The sequence below is a fragment of the Suricata suricatta genome, chromosome 14 (assembly GCF_006229205.1).
Source record: "Suricata suricatta isolate VVHF042 chromosome 14, meerkat_22Aug2017_6uvM2_HiC, whole genome shotgun sequence".
NCBI classification, from domain to species: domain Eukaryota; kingdom Metazoa; phylum Chordata; class Mammalia; order Carnivora; family Herpestidae; genus Suricata; species Suricata suricatta.
This window is the reverse complement of record NC_043713.1, coordinates 67,798,600-67,822,704: the sequence shown is the minus strand read 5'-3', so window position 1 is coordinate 67,822,704 and position 24,105 is coordinate 67,798,600. Positions and strand designations below refer to the sequence as shown.

Here is a 24,105-nt window from a genome sequence, read left to right as displayed (position 1 = left end):
ATTTACCAAGGAGGCCACTTAAACCTCTCCCTCATCCCAATCAATGTGGCTCATCAATACGTCAACACACAATGTTTACCGGCACTCCAAAGTTAATCAAGGCGGTAAACTAAAAATGGGAGGAATTTAGAACTTCTAGAGCTACTAAATTTTAAAACACATTGTAGGCATCATTTTTTAAACACTACAGTAAAAATTACATCAGATAAAAACCATAATGGATGCTGAATCTATGGAGAAATTTGATGAGAAGCAGGATATGTTCACTGTCTTAAAGTTCCTCCCACAGACTATTTATCAATTCCAAGGGAGAAAATGTAGAAATTATACAGAAAGCAGGTGACCACTTTGACAAGAGTAGTCAAAACTGACATCAGCAACAGGGAAAGATGGACACTGTTTACCTCCAGATGCAATACAGTACCTGAAAAGGACATAACCTCACACATACAGTATTGTAGCTGAAAATACACAACCTCAATTTAATCATGAGGAAACACTGGACAGACACAAAATGAGAAACATTCTATTAAAATAAAAGATTATGTTCTTCAAAATGTGAATGTCAGTAAAGACAAAGAAAGATGGTGAAAAATGCTTCAGATTAAATAAGGCAACAGAATCACGGCAACTAAATACCATACCTGACCTTGCATGGACCCTGTTCTGAAGAGGAATGCTAGAAAGGGCATTATTAGGTCAAGTGCCAAAATTGGAACATGGATAGCAGACCAGATAAAAGTATTATGAGTGTAAAGTTGTGAAGCTGATAATGACAACATGGTTATGTAAGAAAATATCCCTATTCTTAGGAAAGCACATCAAAGCATTTCAGGATAAAAAGCCAGGATTATGTAACTTACTTTCAAATTATCCAGAAAAAGAATCACACACACACACACACACACACACACACACACACACAGCCCCTGCAAACAATAAAGCAAATGGAGTAAAACGTTAGTATTACTGTTCTTTGTAATATTTTATTGTTGCACTTCTTTTGTAGATCTGAAATAATTTCCAAATAAAAAATTAGAAAACACTTTTCAAATAGTTTGCAAAGTAGCCTAAAGATAAGTATTTCAGGCACTAACTACTAAGAAAATATTCCTAACAAGGCTGACCCTCAAAAGTGATTTTTCTGTTACCAAACCACAGATTTATTCTTTTAAAAATACATATTTTCCACACTAAATAGCAGCATAAACATATCACATACCTGATAACTTTGCAGTCTTTGCAAGTCAAATGAAGCTGAAATATATCTCGGCATTCAACACTTTCTATAAGCTGTAATGGAACCTGAAATTTAAAAAGATGAAGTACCCTTAGTCAAGAAGGCATTGACCCTGCACTTCCCTAGATAGGTTGAAGAAGAAAGATTCAAACTCTACAGGGGAAAGCAGCAAATAGAACTGCAAATTTATGTGTATCATTAGTATTCAAGTGATTTACTATGGAGTGAATTAGGGTTTCCCTTTCTTTTCCTCTAAATTAACAGCCTCAAGTCATGTCTGAGCATGAAGACAACAAATAAGGAGAAGGCACCATCTCTGGAAAAACAGGGTAATATGCCATTTCTCAAGCATCAAACTCACAATCTCTCCAAGTACTACTTTACATACTATAACTGTGATTTGCAATGACAAAGAAACTGACAGGAACTAGAATGGCAATCTTTCTTATTTACAGAAAAAGAAGCGCAAATCAAGGTGGCAGTGGGACTATACTTATTTGCCCCAAAATGACAAACTGGGCTTGTGGCTTTGTATCTTTGTAGCAAAGGAGCATCTTGAAAGACTGGAGATCTCGACTGCCTGCAAGCTGCACAGAAAAGATGTGGCTGTTTGTCAGGCTCTCTGATAAGCAGATGAGACCCACAGGTATCAAAAGTGCTAGAGCAGGTCACTCAGTGGTCAAAGGTCCTGAAACTAGCCAGACTTAATTTGCTTCAAAAGATCAGACAAGCTGAGTGGGACTTGAGGTATGAACAAGATGGAATGGTTCTCTCCCTGACAATACGGTAAGCAGACTCTAAGAACAACAGTGGAGAGGTATGGAAGAAAAGAGGCAGATAGGAAAAGCATTTGAACAAGGTGACAAATCCTCAAGTTGACTAAGATTCCTCCCTCTTGCTCAATTCACCTTGACTCAACCCCTGGTTTCAAAAAGCAACTTCCAAAACGTCTATATATGAATGCTGTGTTTTTTAAATGTTTATCTGGGGCGCCTGTGTAGCTCAGTTAGTTAAGTGGCCAACTTTGACTCAGGTCATGATCTCACGGTTCGTGAGTTTGAGTCCCACATCTGGCTCTGTGCTCACAGCTCAGAGCCTGAAGCCTGCTTCAGATTCTGTGTCTCCTTCTCTCTCTGCCTTCCTCCTGCTCATGTTCTGTCTCTCAAAAATAAACAAACATTAAAAAAATTTTTTTTAATTAAAAACTAAAGTCGCAAAATTTCTTTAAAAAATAAAAGTCTGTTTATTTTGAGACAGAGAGAGAAACAGAGTCAGTCACGTAGGGGAGGGGCAAAGGGTGGGGTGAAAGAATCTCAAGCAGGCACCACACTGTCAGAACAGACTCAGGACTAAATCATGCGAACCAGGAGATCATGACCCAAGCCGAAATCAAGAGTCAGACGCTTGGGGAGCCAGGGTGGCTCAGTCGGTTAAGCATCCGACTTCAGCTCGGATCATGATTTCACGGTTCATGAGTTTGAGCCCCAAATAGGGCTCTCCTGTCAGTGTGGAGTCCACTTCAGATCCTCGGTCTTCCTCTCTCTTCCCCTCTCTCCCACACTCACATGCACTCCTTCTCGCTCTTAAAAATAAACACTTAAAAAAGAGAGAGAAAGAGAAAGAGAGAGAGAGAGAGAGAGAGAGAGAGAGAGAGAGAGAGAGAGAGATCGATCTCCATTGGATACTTTTTTTTTTAATGCTTTTTATTTATTTTTGAGAAACAGAGAGAGACAGTGTGAACAGGGGAGGGTCAGAGAGAGAGGGAGATACAGAATCCAAAGCAGGCTCCAGGCTCTAGGCTCGCTGTCAGCACAGAGCCTGACGCGGGGCTTGAACCCACAAATGGTGAGATCATGACCTGAGCTGAAGCCAGCCGCTTAACTGACTGAGCCACCCAGGCACCCCTCCGTTGGATACTTAACCAACGGAGCCACCCAGTGCCCCTCCAAAACTTCTAAAGAGAGTCTGATAAAATAATGGTGGATACACTCACTCCTTGAAGAAGAGATAGACCACTGCCTCTTAAACTGTATCATGCCCAGCCAAAATGTAGCTCTGGGAATGCATTCCAACAATTCATGTTCAGCATGAGAAGAGGAAGGCAGTCTCCTCCAACACAGAAACAAGAGCGTGCTACCTGCACAGGGTAGCCCTCATATTAGGTGAGCCAGTTTCAGAAACAGACTTCCTGCAAACCCTGCCCCACCATGCAGCTGCCAGCATCAGCAGAGACATCTCAGAATGATGATGTGAGGATCAAAAAGAAGCCCAGTGCTGGATGTCTGGGACAAGAAACAGAAACTGGGGCAGGGATTAAAAAAAGAGAAGAAAACAAAATATAATACAGATAATGACTGAGAGTTTCTACCTCAGAACCAGAGCCTTCTTGCTTAATTCTAAGTCTATAATCTACAAAATGTCCTTATACATGTGACAGGACTGAAGGTAAGAAAAGAAATCTTGCCATGTTCTGATAAAAAAGGAGCTTTGGCCCTCTGTTTTTTAAGTCTGTTATTAACTACAAGGTGCTAGAGAAACAGCGGCTGATGCAGCTAAAAATTCTTTCAAGACCTATACATCTCAGAAGGGAAAAATAACAATATATACCAATCAGTAGGGATAACCAGAATTCTAAAGAGTAGATTAAAAAGACAGAGAATGAAAGAGGATCCTGATTTATTTGTAGGCCAGTCCTCTGGCCTGTAACAGACTCTCATATTGCTTTGTTGTTGCTGTTTTTAAAATGTACCCACATTTCCCTTCCCAAAAGTGGCTGCCAGAATGGCAGTTAAGAATTCTAATTTCAATTTTCTAAAATTTTTACTTAACTAAAATTTTGCTTGCTTCCTGACTTCCTCGGACAAGTTTCCAAACTTCCTATATGTTTTCCAAACATCAGATGGATGTTCCCAGGCAGAGGGAATACAAAGAGCCTAGAGTGGAGTGAAAGTGAGTTTTACAAATCCATGTGGAGAGGCTGATCTCTGAGCAGTCACCTAAATCCCAGGTACCCCTCAATCACCTATTCTGATAACCATAAAATTTGAAAAATACTATTAGCAGTTGCTAGAGGGGATGGACCAGTCTAAGCTACTGTGCTACAAAGAAGAGATAAGCCTGACATCTCCTACTATTGTCTGAGACCCCAAGGCCCTGTGTCCAGGCTTCCAGAGTAATGAAATACCTCAGAGCATGTGAAATATTCACTACCTAAAATGCATTTGATATGCGAATCTTCACGCATTTTTAACATCACAAATTTAAGGAAGACGGATAAAAATACCAGACACTAGTATGCAGATCTACTGGCAAGTCAACAGAAACAACCATGTGTACTCAAGTCATAGATATGGAAAACAGCAGATTTTAATGCTCATGCAGACTGTCACATGCAGGGAAGTTTAATATGCAGCAAAAAGAAAAGAGACATATAAGAGAGAAATATCTGATTTTATATCTAATGAACATCTTCCTTTTTTCTTCTTTCTACCCCAACCCCCATCCAGACTGCCTCCTCTTCGAAAAAGGCAAAGCAGGCCTTCTTTTCCTCTTCATACACTCAACAAAAACACACTAAATTTCTCTACTCTTTTTTTTTAAGGCCTACTCCATTGCTTTAGGTTTCTCATATCTCCTCATACATCAAAAGGATCTCTTACCATTTCTATAACCAGACACACCCAACATTCAACCCCATCTGCAAATAATTACAGATTCTCATCAATGCCACTGAATTCTATGTCACTGAATCTATTCCATTCAATTCTAGGCCATTTCATCGAACAGGGAGGTTAAGACTTTACACTAGAAGCTAGCGGCAAAGTCAGGACCAGAAGCCATGTCTGTCCTGTCGCCCAGGCTCCTTCCATTTTAATGGTACACACTCCTTTCTTGCACTATAAGATTGCACCTCCTTCTGTAGGAGTTCTACTTTAGTTTTTCTTTGAGAATTAAGTGGTCTCTCCACCAGGGGCCTTTAAGAGGAAAACAGAATTTAAACCAAGATGACTTGGGGACAGTTATATCCATGGAAGAGTAGGAAGAAAATTAAGTCATTCAAATCGTCCCTAACCTACTGATTCAGTGTCTCATAGCAGATCATTTTTTGCTCTTTTCTCCTCTACCTGACAGGTAATTCTATCTTCCTTAACAGTGCTTTTCCTCTTATAAACTCCACCAAACTCATGCTCAAAACAAGGCATCAAACAAACACACTCAGTGCTGTTAATTCCTCAAAAGGCCAACAGTTACATCAGAGACACCAAAATTCGTAAAGTATCAATCCAGAAGAGCAGGAAAGCAGCAGTTAAAAATTTAATAAGCATGCACAATATTAAAGACCCACAGTACTGTCTCATTCCAGAGAAAATTTTATGTCATCATACCCTAGCATGATTATTTTACTTCATTCTGGGTGTGTGTGTGTGTGTGTGTGTGCGCGCACGTGCGCATGCACGTGCTAATGCATGCACGTGTGCATTATTTTTAAGCACCAGAATTTAAAAGTGGGATAATTTCTACCTTTTAAAAACAACATACTGGGGCATCTGGAAAGCTCAGCAGGTTTAGAGTCCTACTTCAGCACAGGTCATGATCTCACAGTTTATGAGTTTGAGTCCCACAAAGGGCTTTGCACTGACAGTATAAAACCTGCTTTGGATTTTGCATCTCCCTTTCTCTCTCTGCCCCTCCCCAGCTCATGCTCTCTCAAAAACTAAACATTTTTAAAACATAATTAAAACATGCTCTCTTTTTATAGCATGAATGGTAAGTACTAATCCTGTACACACATTTGAAGTAAAAATGACAGGAACAGGGGCGTCTGAGTGACTCAGTTGGTTGGTTAACTCTTGATTTCAAGATCTCAAGGTCTCTGAGTTCAAGCCACGGGTCCAGCTCTGCACTGGCAGTGCAGAGCTTATTTGGGATTCTCTCTCTCTGCCCCACCCTGCTCACATTCTTGGTCTTTCTCTCAAAATAAAGAACATTAAAAAAAAAAAAAAGAGTCTAAACCAAAAGTCTGTAATAGACTGTGAATATTTGAGCCCTACATCTTCTATAAAAACCAGTCAGGAAGACTCACAAGTTAAAGACTCAAACTCTTTACTGCTCACCTTTTATATTTACAAGCTACTCTTCAGTACTGATTCATAGACCTCTGCTGGCACATGAATGGTGCAGCCAAGGTGCATTAACTGCTAAGAATAACTTCCTTTTGATGCTTGGGGAATAAAGATTTTTGCTGTGGAAAAAATATGAAAAAGTGTGTAAAAACACTAAGTTAAGTGTTTACAGCTGCTACAATTCCACATTTTTCCTAAAAAGCATTAGTGGAACAGCCTGGAAACAAGTTTTAATGTCCTTTTTGATTTTACATTTATCCCTAGTTGAATTTCACTTTGTATTTTTTAAAGGCCACAACCCCATCCGTTTATGTATAAACCGTGGGACTTTCTCCTCACTCCACAAATTGCTCTCATCACAGCGCACCACCAGAACTTGGTAGAGTAAGAGTAGGGAAGGGATTCATGCAGAGAGGACAGATTTTGCTGCTTTGCAAGGTGAGCATCTGACAGTCAAAACCAACTTGTTCCAAAGCACAGGTGCAAAAACCACCTAGGATTCCCATGCTACTTACTGGGATTTCAGAAGCAGCAGACTGAGAGGCAGTCTATTGAATTATACAACAAAAACTGTTTTAAACTTTCATGAATTCCACTTCAACACTTACTTGTTTATAAATCAGCGGAGCAAAGAAATATACCTGTACATATGTAGAAATATAGTTTGGGAAAAGCAGAGAACGGGGGCAATTCATACTTTAAACATTACAAATGAACTCTACTACAGAGATTGTTTAGCCACTTGGAAACCTGATACCCAGTGAATATGTTTAAAGTAATGATACTAATGGCATCCAAACCTACTGACAGGTTTTATTCAATGTGCCATGAAACTCAAAGAAAATATATGCTATCAGGCAGCTATTTAAAACGATGGTAATAAGTCCCTTTCAGATGTGCTAAATGTGCTGACTTAAAAGCATACAAAATGATGCAAACCAGGGCATGCCACGGTATATACTGGCACATTTGGGCTTTGATGGTTGAAATGTGTTTGATTTAAATATAATAACCTTTAAGGGGGGGGGTGTCTCTTGATCGCATGTATTTTATTGGAAGACTTATCTGATGAGAGAGGGAAGGAGGGAAGGAAAGGAGGAGGGGCAACATCACCAACTCTCTGGACTCCACCCAGGACCTAATGTAGGAAGAGCCACTGTTTTCTGGAGTAACCAGAGGTTTAGGAACTTTACTACTGTGATTAATTTACTTATATGGAGAAACCCTTGTATCTCTCAATTTGAATGTTTAAAGTCGCTGCAATGCCAAAATAATTTTGCACTATTATTTCTCTGTTCAAAGCCATTGTCGGGATTTTTAAGTGACATGCAGGCTCTAAGCCTTAGAAGATTCTTATGCTGAGGAAACACTTTTAGGTGATGTAATGGGTCAAAAGTAAGAACAGGAGTAAGTTTTCTTAAGCACTGTATCTCAATCACAATGGAGGACCAACAATTCCAGTGAAGAGCCTACTCATACAGCCACTGTTAGAGTCGATGATGACGATGATGACGCAGTTCTGTTCACACAGAAATTTGTTTTTAAATGAGCTTTAAACCCAACAGGGGTTTAAAAATGGTCTAATATCCATTTCAAGCCCATATTAACTCCAATTCACTTAATATTTACTGAATACCATGGCACAAGAAAACATGCTAGATTCTTAAGATTCAAAGATGAATAACCAAAAAATCACAACACATTTCATAAATGTTGTAAAGGTGTGTTCGAGATATCAAAGGAGCCAGAGGCGAAGGTAATAAACCATCAGGGAGAAAACTGAGAAAGGCTTCACAAGTTACTACTAAACGGGGTTTTAACAGATGAAGAGAGACTTCCCAAGCAAGAGAGCAGAGAGAGAATTCAGAGTTGTGAAGTGTGGTTGAATACTTCAAGGAGGGTGGTTTTACTAGTAATGCAAAGGGGAGAAGGGGAAAACGAGAGAAACTAAAGTTAGGCACCAAGGATCACACCGCTTAGCCTAATACCATGCTAAGTAATTTCATCTTAAAAATAGTAAAGAATCACTGAAGGCTTTCAGCTGGTAAATGACTTGGTTAAATCCATACCGCCTATCTACCAGACCCTATTTCCAAATAGATCTAAAAGTAGCCTCTGAAATATTTGGCTACAAACCAAGTTGAGAGATAGGGGACTATATGGAAAAATACAATACGAAACTATAACATCCACACATGCAATTACAATTTCATTAATTCCAAACATATGAACAGAATTTAAACACAAAATTAAACTGGGCAATTATTACTGTCCTTACTTCCACAGTAGCTGGTGGGCATCTGGTTCTTGGGATTTTATAGGAGTTTCCATCCAGTTCCCCCCATTATGGCCACCCAATATCAAACGGACACTTCTGAATACAGTGCTATAGGGTATGAATACACAGCCCATCTCTCTCGTTGATGAATCCAATATTTATTTTGAGTTGATGGGACAGAAAGCTAACATTAATAGCTGTGATCATAGTTCGAATCTAGATGCCAAGAGGAATTCAAGTCATAATGTCTTCTGGATATAAATGCTTAACTATGAAGAATAGTCAATACTACATAAATAATAAAAGCCAATTTCAAACAAAATGGCAGCCATTTTGACAAAGGAAAGAGTATGACAAAAAAAATCAGGAAACTTTTGGACAACTAAGTAAAATAAGTGACAGATTTCAAAGAATCCCAAAATGAACACCAAAAACACACAATCTGAATGAAAATAAAGCCCTGGGCTTTTATAAAATGCCATAATACATTTCTCTGTGCTAGAAACCAAAGTGCAGAAAGAAAGCCACAATACTAGCAAATGAAAAAGGAAGAAGGCATTCATTTGGTGGAAGTACATGAACTTTCATCTTTGTGGTAAAAGGCGCATTCACTGAAAACTATTAATGATGACAGTGCATTGAAGAAGCAGTTCAGAAAGTACCCTCATAACTGAAAAGGGTAAATGCACTCTTGAGATCTGAGAGCCTCCATTTTCTTCAGTAATATAGTCCATTATGCAAATAAACATTGTATTTAACATCTATGCTATTCCACTAAGAAGCCATTAGAGTTAACTTCATCCTATAATGAGAGTCTATATTGAGTTCAAAGTACACCTCATCATTTGACGTTAGGTCCTGGAAATTATCTCAACTCAGCCAACTGGTAACTACTAAAGATTGAAGAATAAAAACCTATTCAGCCTTTGTACCCTTATAAAGCTTAATGATACACCATTACCTAGAACAAATTGTTCGGTGTTACTAAACAATGGACAATTCAGCTGATAACTACATGTAACATTTTAAATGAAGTATAAGAGTTGCTTGTTAACCTAGTGCTAAATTCACTGACAGAAAAGCAGAGCACACAGTGTTTTCATACTCAACCCCTGTGCGTAACATTCCTCCTTTGAGTACATTAACAAGCTTTAATTCTTCCTTTCTTCATCTACTTTAGCAGGAAAACAGTTGGTAATCACTTACATTAACAAGAGACTCCTTGAATTTGATGTGAAGTCTATAGTTAGAAAGGGCAATGATGGCATCCTCAGCACGGCCCACATACTCTGTGCTTTCTCCATGAAGCTCAAGAAAAGGAACCTTCAAAATGGAAGAATAAACCTTTCAAAGTTCTAAAACAGTAAAGCAAAGTCTTCAAGCACAGGTTGAGTGAATGAATGATAAAACCTGTCACTCAAACTTAGAATACAGTAAATAAAGAACCTAGAGAGAATGAGTTATGTCCACATAATTCAAATAAACTTGGTTACTCAAATTCAACATTACTGAAGGAATGACTGAGACGATCATTTCAAACAATGCATTCTCAGGAAATACATCTTTCTAAAAAGAGAGATGTTTTCAAGCTTGCATTTCTACCTTGTGCATGGTTTAAGGAAAAACAAGATTAGATAGCACGTGACTTCAATTTATTAGTTTGGCTACACCGTTACTATGATGCTAAATACTTATTTATTTTATAATCAAAGTCACCTATAATTACCTGAAGATTCTCATCCTCCCGGATCAGCTGCTTCCTGGGAAAGATCTGATTGGCCTGGATGCACTCAAGGCTATGCCGAGTCTCTTCATCCTGGAAAAATCCAAAACCTTTAAATAATTTTAGAGCTCCTAGTCATCCATATTTGATTTTTCTGCTGTGTCTAGCAGCATAATCACAGTAAAAGTCCAGTGACCAAGGTGAACAAGAAGAAAGCTCAAAGAAAATGCATTCATCCTCAAAGTGTTCCATCCAAAACATTAGGCATCTCTAGTCAGAGAATATACTATAGGTACCAAAAAAAAAAAAAGGTCTAAGAGGTTAAGAATATTTTTTACTAAACACTATTAGGTTGTTAGTATATTACGTGTAAAAGAAACCAAGATAGTTTTTTCTCTTTAGGTTATAACCTTAAATTCTTACTTTTTGAAAGCTACTTCCTGAATTGTTTAAGAATAAAATAACATAATGCCTAGAATTTGCTTCAAAATAACTGGGAGAGGGAAAGATAGGAAGGAAGGAAGCAGGAATTGGTTCAAACAGGATTGTCCATGAGGATTAACTGATGAAGAAAGCTGGGTAAAGCGGGGGCTCTCACTAAATGTGTCTACTTTGGTTAGATATGAAATTTAAAAAAAATTTTTTTTATAGTTTATTTATTTTTGAGACAGAGACAAAGCATGAGTGGGAGAGGGGCAGAGAGAGATGGAGACACAGAATCTGAAACAGGCTCCAGGCTCTGAACTGTCAGCAAAGAACCCAATGCAGGGCTTGAACCATGAACTGCAAGATCGTGACCTGAGCTGAAGTTGGATGCTTAACCCACTGAGCCACCCAAGCACCCTGAAATCTCTATAACGGAAAGGTTTCTTTAAAAATTTGAGTTTAAGAGCTGAATTCCTCAAACTGAAAACATGTGTGAACCACGATCCCTAGCTTAATCTTCCTTATATTACAAAAAAATTTATTTCTATTAAAACAATTTCAAAAGAAAGCAGTAATTTCTATTCTCAGTGGCACTTGAACTAATCATGATTTGTATTTTTAAAAAGTCTTATATTGTGACTTTTTATGGTTTAGAAAAAGAGAAAAACAATCTATTGGAATGTCTGACTACAAATTATTAAAGAATCTATATGTTCAGCACATTTTATAAGAGCAAAAGCCATATCATGTTCCTCTGACAGCACTAAGAATTATAACCACTAGTTAGGAGACAGTTCTGCATGTGCTGCTTAACCTACTTCCAACAATTCTTTAAATCTCCTCAAAGAGAAAAAAAAAATCCTACCTATAAATAACACTGAAGGTTTTACCTAATTAGCAATCTTAATCATATAACAATAACACTACTAGTGAGGCTCTGAAAGTTAGGTCTTTAGATTCTGAGACCCTATCAGGGGCTCTATGAGGTCAAAACCACCTTCACAGTAATACTAAGACATTACCTGCCTTTATCCACTATATTGACATTTGTACTAACAATACAAAAAGAATTAGTAGATAAAACTAATGGCACCTTAGTATAATCAAAGCAGTGACACCAATTTCACTTAGAATGTCCTTGATAAAGTGGGGGATGGGGGGGCGGGGAATGGTAACATTTTATTAAATTTTGACCCTTCGAGTAAGTCTTTTTCATACGAAAAAATAACATCAAATACTTCTGCCACATACTGACATATTATGGTTGTCTTGAGGTAAAGCATCTGTACAAATGTTTTAGTTACAAGCTGACAAGTTTTTTTTTCCATTAAATACCATTTTATAAATAAATAAAATATTAAAAAATAAAGTGCAAGACAGACCCATAGTTTTTTGTTGTTCTTGTTGTTTTTAATGTTTATCTTTGAGAGAGAAAGAGTATGAGTGGGGGAGGTGCTTAAGAGAGGAAGACAGAGGATCCAAAGCAGGCTCCTTACTGACAGCAGAGAGCCTAATGCAGGGCAAGAACTCACAAACTATGAGATCATGACCGGAGCCAAAGTCAAACGTTCAACTGACTGAGCAACCCAGGTGCCACAGACCAATGGTTTAAAGTGTAATAGGATACAAAAAGCTCACTGATATGGTTTCAGATTCCACATAGCAACTAATTTTAAATCTTTTTTTAAAGTTTTACTTATTCATTTTTGAAAGAGAAAGGACAGGGAGGAGCAGAGAAAAAAGAAGAGAGAGAATCCCAAGCAGCCTCCATGCTGTCAGCACAGAGCCTGACATGGGGATCAGTCTCACAAACCATGAGATCATGACCTGAGCTGAAATCAAGAGTCAGTCGGTTAACCAAATAGGCCACCCAGGTGTCCCTTATCTTTAAAGAAGTATTCTAAGGGGCATCTGGGTGGCTCAGCTGGTTAAGCGTCTAGCTTCAGCTCAGGTCATGATCTCACAGTCTGTGGGTTTGAGCCCCACATTAGGCTCTGTGCTGCCAGCTCAAAGCCTGGAGCCTGCTTCAGATTCTATGTCTCCCTTTTTCTCTGTTCCTCCCCCATTCATGCTCTGTCTCTCTCTGTCTCTCAAAAATAAATAAAAGTTAAAAAAAATTTTTTAAGTATTATATGTCAAGCTTTGGTACAACAGAAGAATACACACAATATTTTCCAGACAGAAAAACTATTAAAATATTCTTCTAATTACATACTTGTGTGTAGTTACTTCATATATTTCAACACTTTTTTCCCAACATATTTTAACAAATTAAATGCAGAAGTAAATGAGGATGTAGCAAACATCTATTAAGCCAAACATTAAAAAGATCTGTAAAAATTGAAAATAATGCCACTCTTTACACTATTTCTGGAGGACAAAAAAGTTATTTTTCATCAAAAATGTTTGTTAACATTTAGCTGGGTTTTTAAAAATTTATTAATTAACTAATTTATTTGGGGGGGGGGGCAGAATCCAAAGCAGGCTGTGAGCTCCCAACACAGAGCCCCACACAGGGCTTGATTTCATGAACTGTGAGATCACAACCTGAGCTGAAATCAAGAGCCACATACTTAACCAACTGAGCCACTTAGGCACCCCTGTTATTTTTTAAGATTTTCTTTTTTAATTTTTTAAAATGTTTATTTTTGAGAAAAGAGACACACAGAACGGGAGTGGAGGAGTGACAGAGAGAGAGGGACACACACAAGCAGGCTCCAGGCTCTGTGCTGTGAGCAAAGAGCCTTATGCAGAGCTCAAACCCATGACCAGAAGATCCTGATCTGAGCCAAAGTCCACACTTAACTGACTGAGCCACCCAGGTACCCTAAGATTTTATTTTTATGTAATCTCTACACCCAAACATGAGCTGTATCCCAAAATGGGGCTTGTACTTACAACACCGAGATCAAGAGTCACATGTTCTACCAACTGAGCCAGCCAGGCACCCCAGTTACTGTTATTTTTAAATGAACTTAAGAACATTTTAAAGACTTCTCATATTTAATTTCTAATAGAGTAAGTATAGATAGACCTAGCCCACATAAGCAAAATCTCTTTGGGTTTTCAGTAAGTTAGGAATGTAAAAGTAAAGAGTTGAGAGAACTGTTGCTCTACTACACTGCAATACTAAATACCAATAAAGCTGTTTCATCTGAAATCAGACTTTCTGTAAAACAATTCCTACAGTGCTAATCTTTGACAAGAAGAGCTATATACAGAAACGTGAGTAACAATCACTCATCCATCTCTACAACCCAAAAAATCAGCATTGTTGCTACCAGCTGACTGGACCCATTCTATCCCCTCTAAGGAGCCATTTTATTTTAAAGCTCAAGAATTTTAAGATTTGATATTTAAAATGTAGAAAGAAATCCGTGACTTCAAGTTCTAAAAATAAAACTTTAACCAGTTTATAAATGGTTCATGAAACCCAAAAAAATTTACACAACTTCCGTCACCATTAAATAAAATCTTGTTATATATTAAAACAAACTGTATATTAATACAGTCACTTCCCTAAGGACTGTGAGGTATTCATCATGACGAATTAAGAAGTCATAGATGATAAAAAATTACAAAAGCAAAAGTACAAAAATCAATTTGGTTTCTTTTTTATAAATAATGTTGTTTTTAATGTTTATTTTTGAAAGACTGTGACAGTATGTGAGACAGGGGAGGAGCAGGGAGAAAAGGAGAAATAGGTTCTGTGCTGACAATAAAGAGCCTGATGTGGGGCTTGCACTCACTAATTGTGAGATCATGACCGGAGCTCAAGTCAGATGCTTAACCAGCTGAGCCACCTAGGCGCTCCTCTACTCAGCTTCTTACAGCCAAAAAAAAAAAAAAAAAGCTTAATGAAGGTGGTACATTTTCGTAAGATTTATATCATGTGGCACAGAGTCTCTAAAAATATAATTACTTAGGTTATACAATGACTTAGGGTATACAAAGGTTTGTAAAATGGCTTGCCTCCTATAAATACCAAAATAACTTGTTAGATGAAGAGTCTGTGTCAATCCGTTCCATTTTATTCCTCTTCAGTCATTTCCCCTGAGGTCAATGACTGGGTAAAGGAATAAGTCATATTTGAAAGGAATTCATTTTTCTATAAGTCTTACCTTTTTTTTTCTTTTAACCAATTCTAGTTCCATTCTTAAAAGGTAGCTCTTGGACTAAAAGAACACTGAGTATTTACACTTAGAACTAAGAGAAAAGTTAGGAGGAATCCTGAATTTAGGAAGATCTCTCTCACAAACCAACAGGTAGAAAATATTATGAGGGAGGAATGCTTTTAAAACTTATTACATAAAAGTACACTTTAAACATCCCTCCTCAGCATCACATTAACTTTCTAACTCACACAAATATCTAGGTCTAAATGTTTATTCTCTTCAAGATCTTTTTACAGAGGTACTTATTTCTTCCAGTGATTACCAGATCTTGTTTTTTTTACTGACCTTTAAGGAGCACAAAATTAAAGTAGCAAGCTATAATAACAAAATCAAACTGAGAAGCCATTACAAATCCATTTTTGCTGGCATATCCACTTGGGTGCCGATCCATGCCAATGTATAGAACCAAAATGGCTACTGAAAACTGAAAATGGAATGATTTTAAACCTAATAGGACAGAGAATTAAGTCAGCAAGAGTATGAAGTAAGAATTTTTCATAGTCAAATAAAATAATTGCTCTTTTTAAAAGACTGTGTCAATTCACATTGCCTGTAAGGCTTTAGAGCCAATTTCCCCCCCTGCACATAAATACACACTTAATCACCAAGGACAAACTACTCACTGACATTCTTCCAGAAGAATGGAATTTTAAAAAATTATTGGCTGTAAGCTGAATTAACCGCCTAATTTATTATAGTTTTTAAGTTTCATGGGTAAAAAAGAAAGTCAAACTTGAGATGGTTGATAAAGGAGACAAAAGGGAAGAAGGAAGAAACAAACTGGCAAGTCTTGACCTCCTAAGAGGCTTGCAAACAAATTTCTCCTAGGCTGTTAGTAGTAATTTCTTAATATTAAGAAGTATATATTCCACATGGTCGATTTCCTAGTAGTACTGAGGAACACTAGGAATTGTGGAATCTGGTACTTCTTAGTCTCTACCAGTTCCATAAGATCAGTGGAACAACCTATAAAATCTTGAAAAAAGATTAATCACCACAATTCCAGGCTAGTTTTTGCTATCAGCTTATGCAGGTAAGAGCAGTAAAATCCACACCTGAGAAGGAAGTCAATATTACAGATAAATATTTAAAGAACATAAGGGAGCAGACACTGCTGACAAGTCAAAACGCCTATTAATGAAATTCATGTACAGCGTCTCAGGATAAAAAAGAAAAACTAGGGCGCCTGGGTGGCTCAGTCGGTTAAGCGTCCTGTTTTGGCTCAGGTCATGATCTCACAGTTCGTGGGTTCAGGACCCGCATAGGGATCTGTGCTGGCAGCTGGCTCAGAGCCTGGAGCCTGCTTCAGATTCTGTGTCTCCCTCTCTCTCTGACCCTACCCTGCTCATGCTCTCTCTCTCACTCTCTCAAGGATAAATAAAACATTAAAAAACATTTTTTTAATTAAAAAAAAAGAAAAACTATCTATTGCTAAGAGTGAAATATATGTAGGAACACCTGACAAAAAGTAAAAAGGGAAAGAATCATATTGTCAATTCCAGTCACTATTCTTTTTTTCTCCCAATTTATTTATTTAAGAGAGACAGCATGAGTTGGGGAGCAGCAGAGAGGGAGAAAGAAAATCCCAAGCAGGCTTCACACTCAGCACACAGCTCGACATGGGGCTCAATCTCACCAACCACAAGTTCATGATCTGAGAAGAGGATATTTAACTGACTGAGACACTCAAGCACCCCTCCAGGTCACTATTCTTTTTTTTCTTTAATGTTTATTTTTGAGAGAGACAGAGATAGAGGTAAAGGGGAAAGAGAAAATCCCAAGCAGGCTCTGCACTATCAGCACAGAGCCAGACATGGGGCTCAAACTCATAAACCATGAGATCACCTAGGCACCCCTATATCAGTGAAGAATAGTGACTGGAGGGGCACCTGGGTGGCTAACTCAGTTGTATCCGACTCTTGGTTTCAGCTCAGGTCATGATCTTGTAGTTCATGGGTTCAAGCCCTGAAGCAGGCTCACAGCTGTCAGCACAGACCCTGCTTCAGATCCTCTGTCCTCCACCCCCCTGCCCCTCTCCCGCTCATGCTTGCTCACTCACTCCCTCTCTCTCTCTCTCTCTCTCTCTCCCTTTCTCTAAAAAACTAAACACTAAAAAAAAAAAAGACTGGTATTGAAGGTCATCAAAAATACAATTTCTCTTGTGGCGCCTGGGTGGCTCAGTCGTTTAAGCAACTGACTTCAGCTCAGGACATGATCTTGTGGTTTGTAAGTTCGAGCCCCACATAAACTCTGTGCTGACACCTTAGCCTGGAGCCTGCTTGAGACTCTGTGTCTCCCTCTCTCTCTGCTCCTCCTCTGCTCATGCTCTCTCTCGCAAAAACTAAAAAAATAATAATAAGCATTTAAAAAAATACAGTTTCGCGGTGCCTGGGTGGCTCAGTCAGTTAAGCCTCCGACTTCGGCTCAGGTCAGATCTCACATATGTGGGTTCGAGCCCCACATCGGGCTCTGTGCTGACGACTAGCTCAGAGCCTGGAGCCTGCTTCCGGTTCTGCGTCTCCTTCTCTCTCTGCCCCTCCCCTTCTCATGCTCTGTCTCTCTGTATCAAAAACAAATAAAACATTAAAAACAAAAATAAAAATTAAAAAATACAGTTTCTCTTGATACAATGCTTGGGATTTGTTTCAAAATAATCCAAAGAGTTGACAGTGAGGGAGTCAGAAGAAACAAGTATGGCCACTAATTAATGATTACTATAGTGGAATCATGCATATATGAGGGTTCACTGTACCATCCTCATTGTACAAGCTTGAGATTTTCCATAATAAAACATGAAAACGTATTTTCCTAATGCTTAATCTCCTGAGAAAGATTTCAATCTCCTTTAATAATCTTTACAAAGACAATAGAGCAGATGCTAACTCAAATCAGCAGAGGTACGCATTAAAAAAAGGGAAGGAGTGCCTGGTTGGTTCAAGTGGTTAAGCATCTGATTCTTGATTTCAGCTCAAGTCAGGATCTCAGTGTTCATGAGATTGAGCTCTGCACTGAGCTCTGCCCTGGCAGTGCAAAGCCTGCTTGGGATTCGTGCTCTCCCTTTTCCCTCTGCCCCTCCCCTGCTCATGTTCTCTCTCTCCCCCAAAATAAACATTTAAAAAATATATAAGGATTAAGCACATAACCACCTAAATGCTAAAACAATAGAACATATCAAATATTAATTAAACCAATGGTTCAACAGGTTGCAAAATGTTATACAGCTAGTAATGAACATTAGGAATCCAATGAATCAACAAGGGAAAATGTTTAATTCCCTTAGTGAGCTAAGCAAAACAGAAATTTAATTATGCTTTAATTCTAACTATATAAAATATACATGTGGTCATGAACTAGTCAGAAAGGAATACAATCATGGGTACTGGTGGCAGAATTATAAATGAGTTATTTGTGAAAACTTGTTATAATGTTACTTCATGAGAAATTAAAAAAAAAAAAAAAAGACACATGGCCATACTGCTCCCCAACTATAGCAGCACACAAAAGCTTCCCCCAAAAGCTTCCCCAGAGTGCACCAGAAGACTATCCACAGGGCACCAAGACCCTACAGCACAAGGACGAGGACCACATTGTTGCTAGCTATGTGGTGGTATACAATAAAGGGCAGCCCCTCGGTAGAGAACACAGCTGCTTGTATAAGACTGACATTTGCTATTCATTAACACTGGCATACATACCATATAAATATTATGCAAACACATTTTCAAATCATTAAAAACTCTGTGGGAAAACCAATAAAATAAAATGTACTCTAGAGAAACAATATTAGAAGTTCATCTGTGTTTGGATGTAGGATATATCAAGAAGTTGTTATACCTACAAACTAAAAAAAATTGGCTCAGCTTCAAGATGAAAGCAGTTACCTTTCTCCTTTTAGTATGACATTTCTGCACAACTAGTTTTCTGTTGTGTTTTAGTTTGTTTTTAATTTTAAAAAAGCATTATCCACCCAGGTTCCTAATGAAGCTTGAAATTAACATGGCCTTTTCAATTCCTTCTTTGTGCACCAGCATGAAACAGAGTTTGGATCTAGGAAACATAAGGTAGAAGCAGGACAATATTACAGAGTACCATTTCTTTTTTTAAGCCTTGAAAAGCACTGTTTACATTTTCTCAGAATTGATAGAAATGTGGCCGGCTCATTGCTCCATCTTCTCCCCCTGGACTGCCCCTAAATGGTCCACAAGTCACTGAAATGTCTGTTACATGCTCTTTTAGTCAAAGATGTAGGCATGGTGGGGTGCAAAGCTGCTTTACCTTCTTTGGGATAAAAAAATACTTTCTTAAAGAGACAGAAAGGAGATGGTATGGATTTACCTCTCTCCAAAAAGGTGAATTCATAATGACCATACTATATACCCATATAGTATGACCAAACTATACCTCTCCTACACACAGCAAACTGACATATGTGCACACACACATGGTTTTCACTACATCTTACTTCCTGTAAAAGGATTAATAAACATGGAATCCAAGAACGATGAATTTTAGTCTTGACTCCATGTGTCACCTGACAGAAAAGAGCCAATATCTAATTCACAGAATTAAACAGAAATAAATGGTTCTAATACAGTAAAATACCCTATTTATTGCTAAGTAAGCAATAAAAGAATGGTAACAAGAAAAGAGTTCAGGAATGGAAAAGTGAAATGACTTAGAATAACAAAAATGTATGGACCTATTAGTGTTCACTTAATTTCAGGACAGAGTTCAATTCTAATTTTCTTATTATTTCCTTCTTACTTACCATGACAGGAGGCCCAGATTAGGAGGAGAAATCCCCGTCCCTTCTTCAGTGTCTGGCAAGGCTTTTCTTTCTTTTATACCTGGATCTTTAAAAAGAAAAGGGAAAAAAGAGGACAAAATTGGCAAATTTTCCCCTGCTTGGTCATATCTTAATTAAAAGAAACTACATACTACTAATGTAGGCCTGACAGCCCAGAACAAGTTAAATTATCACCCAGCCAGTTCCCACTAGTCAAATCCAAACTCCACAGTGCCTTTGTGAAAATCCTCATGGTCCTAACCTATTTGAGCAAAAGAGTAGCAAAGGCTAGTTGTGTTCCTAATGTTGACAGTAATATAGAAAATGTTATAAACTTTGGATGAAATAATAAAGATTAAAACTAACATGCAATTGCAAAATTAAAATTCTTAGAATATTATAGGATGCTTCTGTGGTGATCTATAAATCCAAAATGGATCTCCCTAACTATGGGAGCCAAACTGGCTTAGTAAGCCAAAATATGAATGTATACACACAGTTACTTATTATTTCTGAACCATTTAAAAAATGGTTAAAAATTACAAGTTTTATAATTTAGAAGTTTAACATTGATTCAGAATTTTAATCTATATCCCATTTGGTCAACTTAACCAATTATATCCTTCATATTAATTTTTCCCCTTAATAGAGGATCCAATCTAGGATCACATATTGAATCTTGTAATATCTCGAGTCTCCCTATAATCTGGGGCCCATATTATTCTAATTCAAGTGATTATTTCTTTTTGTGAGAGTGAGAGACTGAGAGAGAGAGAAAGCAGACAGAAGTTGTGGAGCAGGCTCTGCTCTCACAGCAGAGAGCCTGATGAAGGGCTGAAACTCAAGAACCATGACATCATGACCTGGGCCAAAGTTGAATGCTTAACCAACTGAGCCACCCAGGTGCCCTTATACTAATTCAAATAACGTTTCCTGACATCAAAATTAATTTATTAATCCCACATCTTTCCCTCACACCCAGACCATGTTTCTTAAGAATGTAACAGCGACACAAAAACAGACACTAGACCAATTGAACAGAATAGAGAACCCAGAAATGGACCCACAAACGTATGACCAACTAATCTTTGACAAAGCAGGAAAGAATATCCAATGGAATAAAGACAGTCTCTTTAGCACATGGTACAGGAAAAACTGGACAGCGAGGAGCAGAAAAACGAACCTGGACCACTTTCTTACAGCCTACACAAAGATAAACAAAGATGGATGAAAGACCTAAATATAAGACAGGAAGCCATCAATCTCTTTGACCTTGGCTGCAGCAACTTCTTACTCAACATGTCTCTGGAGGCAAGGGAAACAAAAAGCAAAAATGAACTTTTTGGACCTCATCAAAATAAAAAGCTTCTGCACAGCAAAGGAAACAATCAGCAAAACTAAAAGGCAACCAACAGAATAGGAAAAGATATTTGCAAACAACATATCAGATAAAGGGTTAGTATCCAAAATCTATAAAGAACTTATCAAACTCAATATCCAAAAAACAAATAATCCAGTGAAGAAATGGGCAAAAGACATGAATAGACACTTCCCCAAAGAAGACATACAGATGGCCAACACATGAAAAAATGCACAACATCACTTATTATCAGGGAAATACAAATCAAAACCACAATGAGATACCACCTCACAACTGTCAGAATGGCTAACATTAACAACTCAGGCAACAACAGATTGGCGAGGATGCAGAGAAAGAGGATCTCTTTTGCACTGCTGGTGGGACTGCAAATTGGCGCAGCCACTCTGGAAAACAGTATGGAGGATCCTCAAAAAGTTAAAAATAGAATTACCCTATTACCTAGCAATTGCCCTACTAAGTATTTATCCAAGGGATATAGGTATGCTATTTCAAAGGGGCACGTGCACCCCAATGTTTACACCAGCACTATAGACAATAGCCAAAGTATGGAAAGAGGCCAAATGTCCATCGATGGATGAATGGATGAAGAAGATGTGGTATATATACATATATACAATAGGAGTATTACTCGGCAATCAAAATAAATGAAATCTTGCCATCTGCAACTACCTGGATGGAACTAGAGGGTATTATGCTTAACGAAATTAGAGAAAGACAAAATTCATATGACTTCACTCATATGAGGGCTTTAAGACACAAAACAGATGAACATAAGGGAAGGGAAGCCAAAATAATATAAAAACAGGGAGGGGGACAAAACATAAGGGATTCTTAAATATGGAGAACAAACAGAGGTTTGGTGGAGGGGTTGTGGGAGGGGGGATGGGCTAAATGGGTAAGGGGTATTAAGGAATCTACTCCTGAAATCACTGTTGCACTATACTCTAACTTGGATGTAAATTTAAAAAATAAATTTAAAAAAGTAATAAAAATAATATATTTTCTTCCCCCCAAAAAATAAATAAAAAGAATGTAACACTTAACGACACCTGGGTAGCTCAGTTAAGTGTCTGACTCTTGATTTCAGCTCAGCTCATGATCTCACTGCCCAAACCCCCCCCCCCCCACGTCAGGCTCTGTGCTGACAGCAAGAGCCTGCTTGGGATTCTCTCTCTCTTCTCTCTGCCACTTTTGAGTGTACCATTCTCTCTCTCACTAAAACATTTGTTAAAAAAAGAATGTAACACTTTTAAAAAAAATGAAGGTAACACTTCAATTTACTGGTTTTGCAATCTAAATCTTAGGTGCTTTATCTCAAGTTAACAATGATTCTCAAATTTAAAATCAATAAATATTTACATTATGGTAATGTAAAAACTAAACACTACAGAGCCAAGTAATACATTTGGATTACTTTAAAGGTCTAATAAGATATAATATAGACCCCCATCGTGCCAAATAAAGGAGAAGATTCTTATTCTAAGCATAAGAGTCAAATGATCTCTCTTTTCTTAATATATGCATGAGAATTTGACAGCTTGAATCTGCAGGCTTCTCTGGGCTCCATCATCAATACCACCCCACAGATATGACTTCTGAGAAACCTTTACCAAAATAATATATTTAATCTCCCTCCTGAACATGGTATCTCATCTTTTAGGCACATGCAAAGGAAAAACTACCCAATTTCTTTCTCAATAACTAAAACTTACACTTGCAAACCAAGTAAGATACTGAACAATTCGGACTGTAAGGTCACAGATTTTATATATATAACTCCAAAAAGAAGGGGAAAAAATATCCTGAATCAACAAGATTATAGCTAAGCCCTACTAAATTAGATTTAAAATTAGAGGATAATTTCCTAAACTCTTCTTCCTTATTCTTACCAAACACACACACACACACACACACACACACAGAAAAACAAAAACAAAAATCCTACTTAAAATCAAATTATAGTGAGAAGTCCTATATCCCAGGACCCTGGAAATGTTTGTGTGAACTGAAAATTATTTTATGAACATAGTTCTTGCCTGAGGTGTTCACAATCTTATAGGCGCAACAAACAGATAAATAAGTCAAAGCATGTAAAGAGATGCAGAAATATAATTCCATGAGGATGCAAAAGGCAGAGAAATGGATTCTGGTCTGAGTACTCAGAAAGGCGTTTTAGAACTGAGCTTGTAATAGTTGAACTGGTCAGATTCTGAGCTACTGAGACAAAGAGAGAATAGTAATGGCACAAGCAAAGACTGATGCTGAGACTGAGAATGAGACTGAGGAAGGCTGAGACGAAGAGGAAGACAAAGACAAGAGGGAAAAAAAAGCATACTGGAGAGTACTCAAGGGAAAGTAGGTCAATATGGCTACAGCAAAAAGTACCCTAGTTGTATAGGGGAAATGGGTGACTATTTGCAGATGTGTTTAAATCTTTTCTTTTTAAGTTTGTTTATTTTTGAGAGAGAGAGAGAGAGAGAGAGACAGAGAGAGAAACAGAGCGAGAGCACAAGCACACATGCAGAAGTGGGGGAGGGACAGAAAGAGAAAATCCCAAGCAGGCTCCATGCCATCAGCCCAGAGCCCGACGTGGGGCTCAAACTCACAAATTGCAAGATAATGACCTGAGCCAAAACGAAGAGTTGGGGGCCACAGACTGCACCACCCAGACATCTCCTACAGGAGATGTGTTTAAACGCCACTTGTCAAGAGCCTAAAATGCCATGCTAAGGAGTCTAATCCTCATTCTGGAGGCAATGTCAAGCTGAAGGTGGCAGAATAAGGTATTGATGTGGATCTAAAAGCAACAACTTCTCTTGTCAATAAAATTAGAACTAATTTCCTTAGGCGCCTGGGTGGCTCCTTTAAGCAAACATCTGACTTCAGCTGAGGTCATGATCTTGAAGTTTTGTGAGTTTGAGCCCTCTGGTCAGGCTCTGTGCTGACGGCTCAGAGCCTGAAGCCTGCTTCAGA

The 24,105-nt window shown here is 38.1% G+C and overlaps 1 protein-coding gene across 9 annotated transcripts in view; it reads right to left on the bottom strand.

Moving 5' to 3' along the window:
- Nucleotides 1–24,105, bottom strand: part of MTMR3 (myotubularin related protein 3) — a 137,455-nt gene that overhangs the window by 33,636 nt on the left and 79,714 nt on the right. For all 9 annotated transcript variants that reach the window (XM_029923021.1, XM_029923023.1, XM_029923019.1 and 6 more), the window contains 4 exons: nt 19,734–19,818; nt 10,368–10,457; nt 9,848–9,964; nt 1,223–1,305 (listed from right to left, as the gene is read on the bottom strand). In XM_029923021.1, coding sequence (XP_029778881.1) covers nt 1,223–1,305; nt 9,848–9,964; nt 10,368–10,457; nt 19,734–19,736 — 293 coding nt within the window. In that variant the 5' untranslated portion in view covers nt 19,737–19,818. The remainder of the gene's footprint in view (nt 1–1,222; nt 1,306–9,847; nt 9,965–10,367; nt 10,458–19,733; nt 19,819–24,105) is intronic.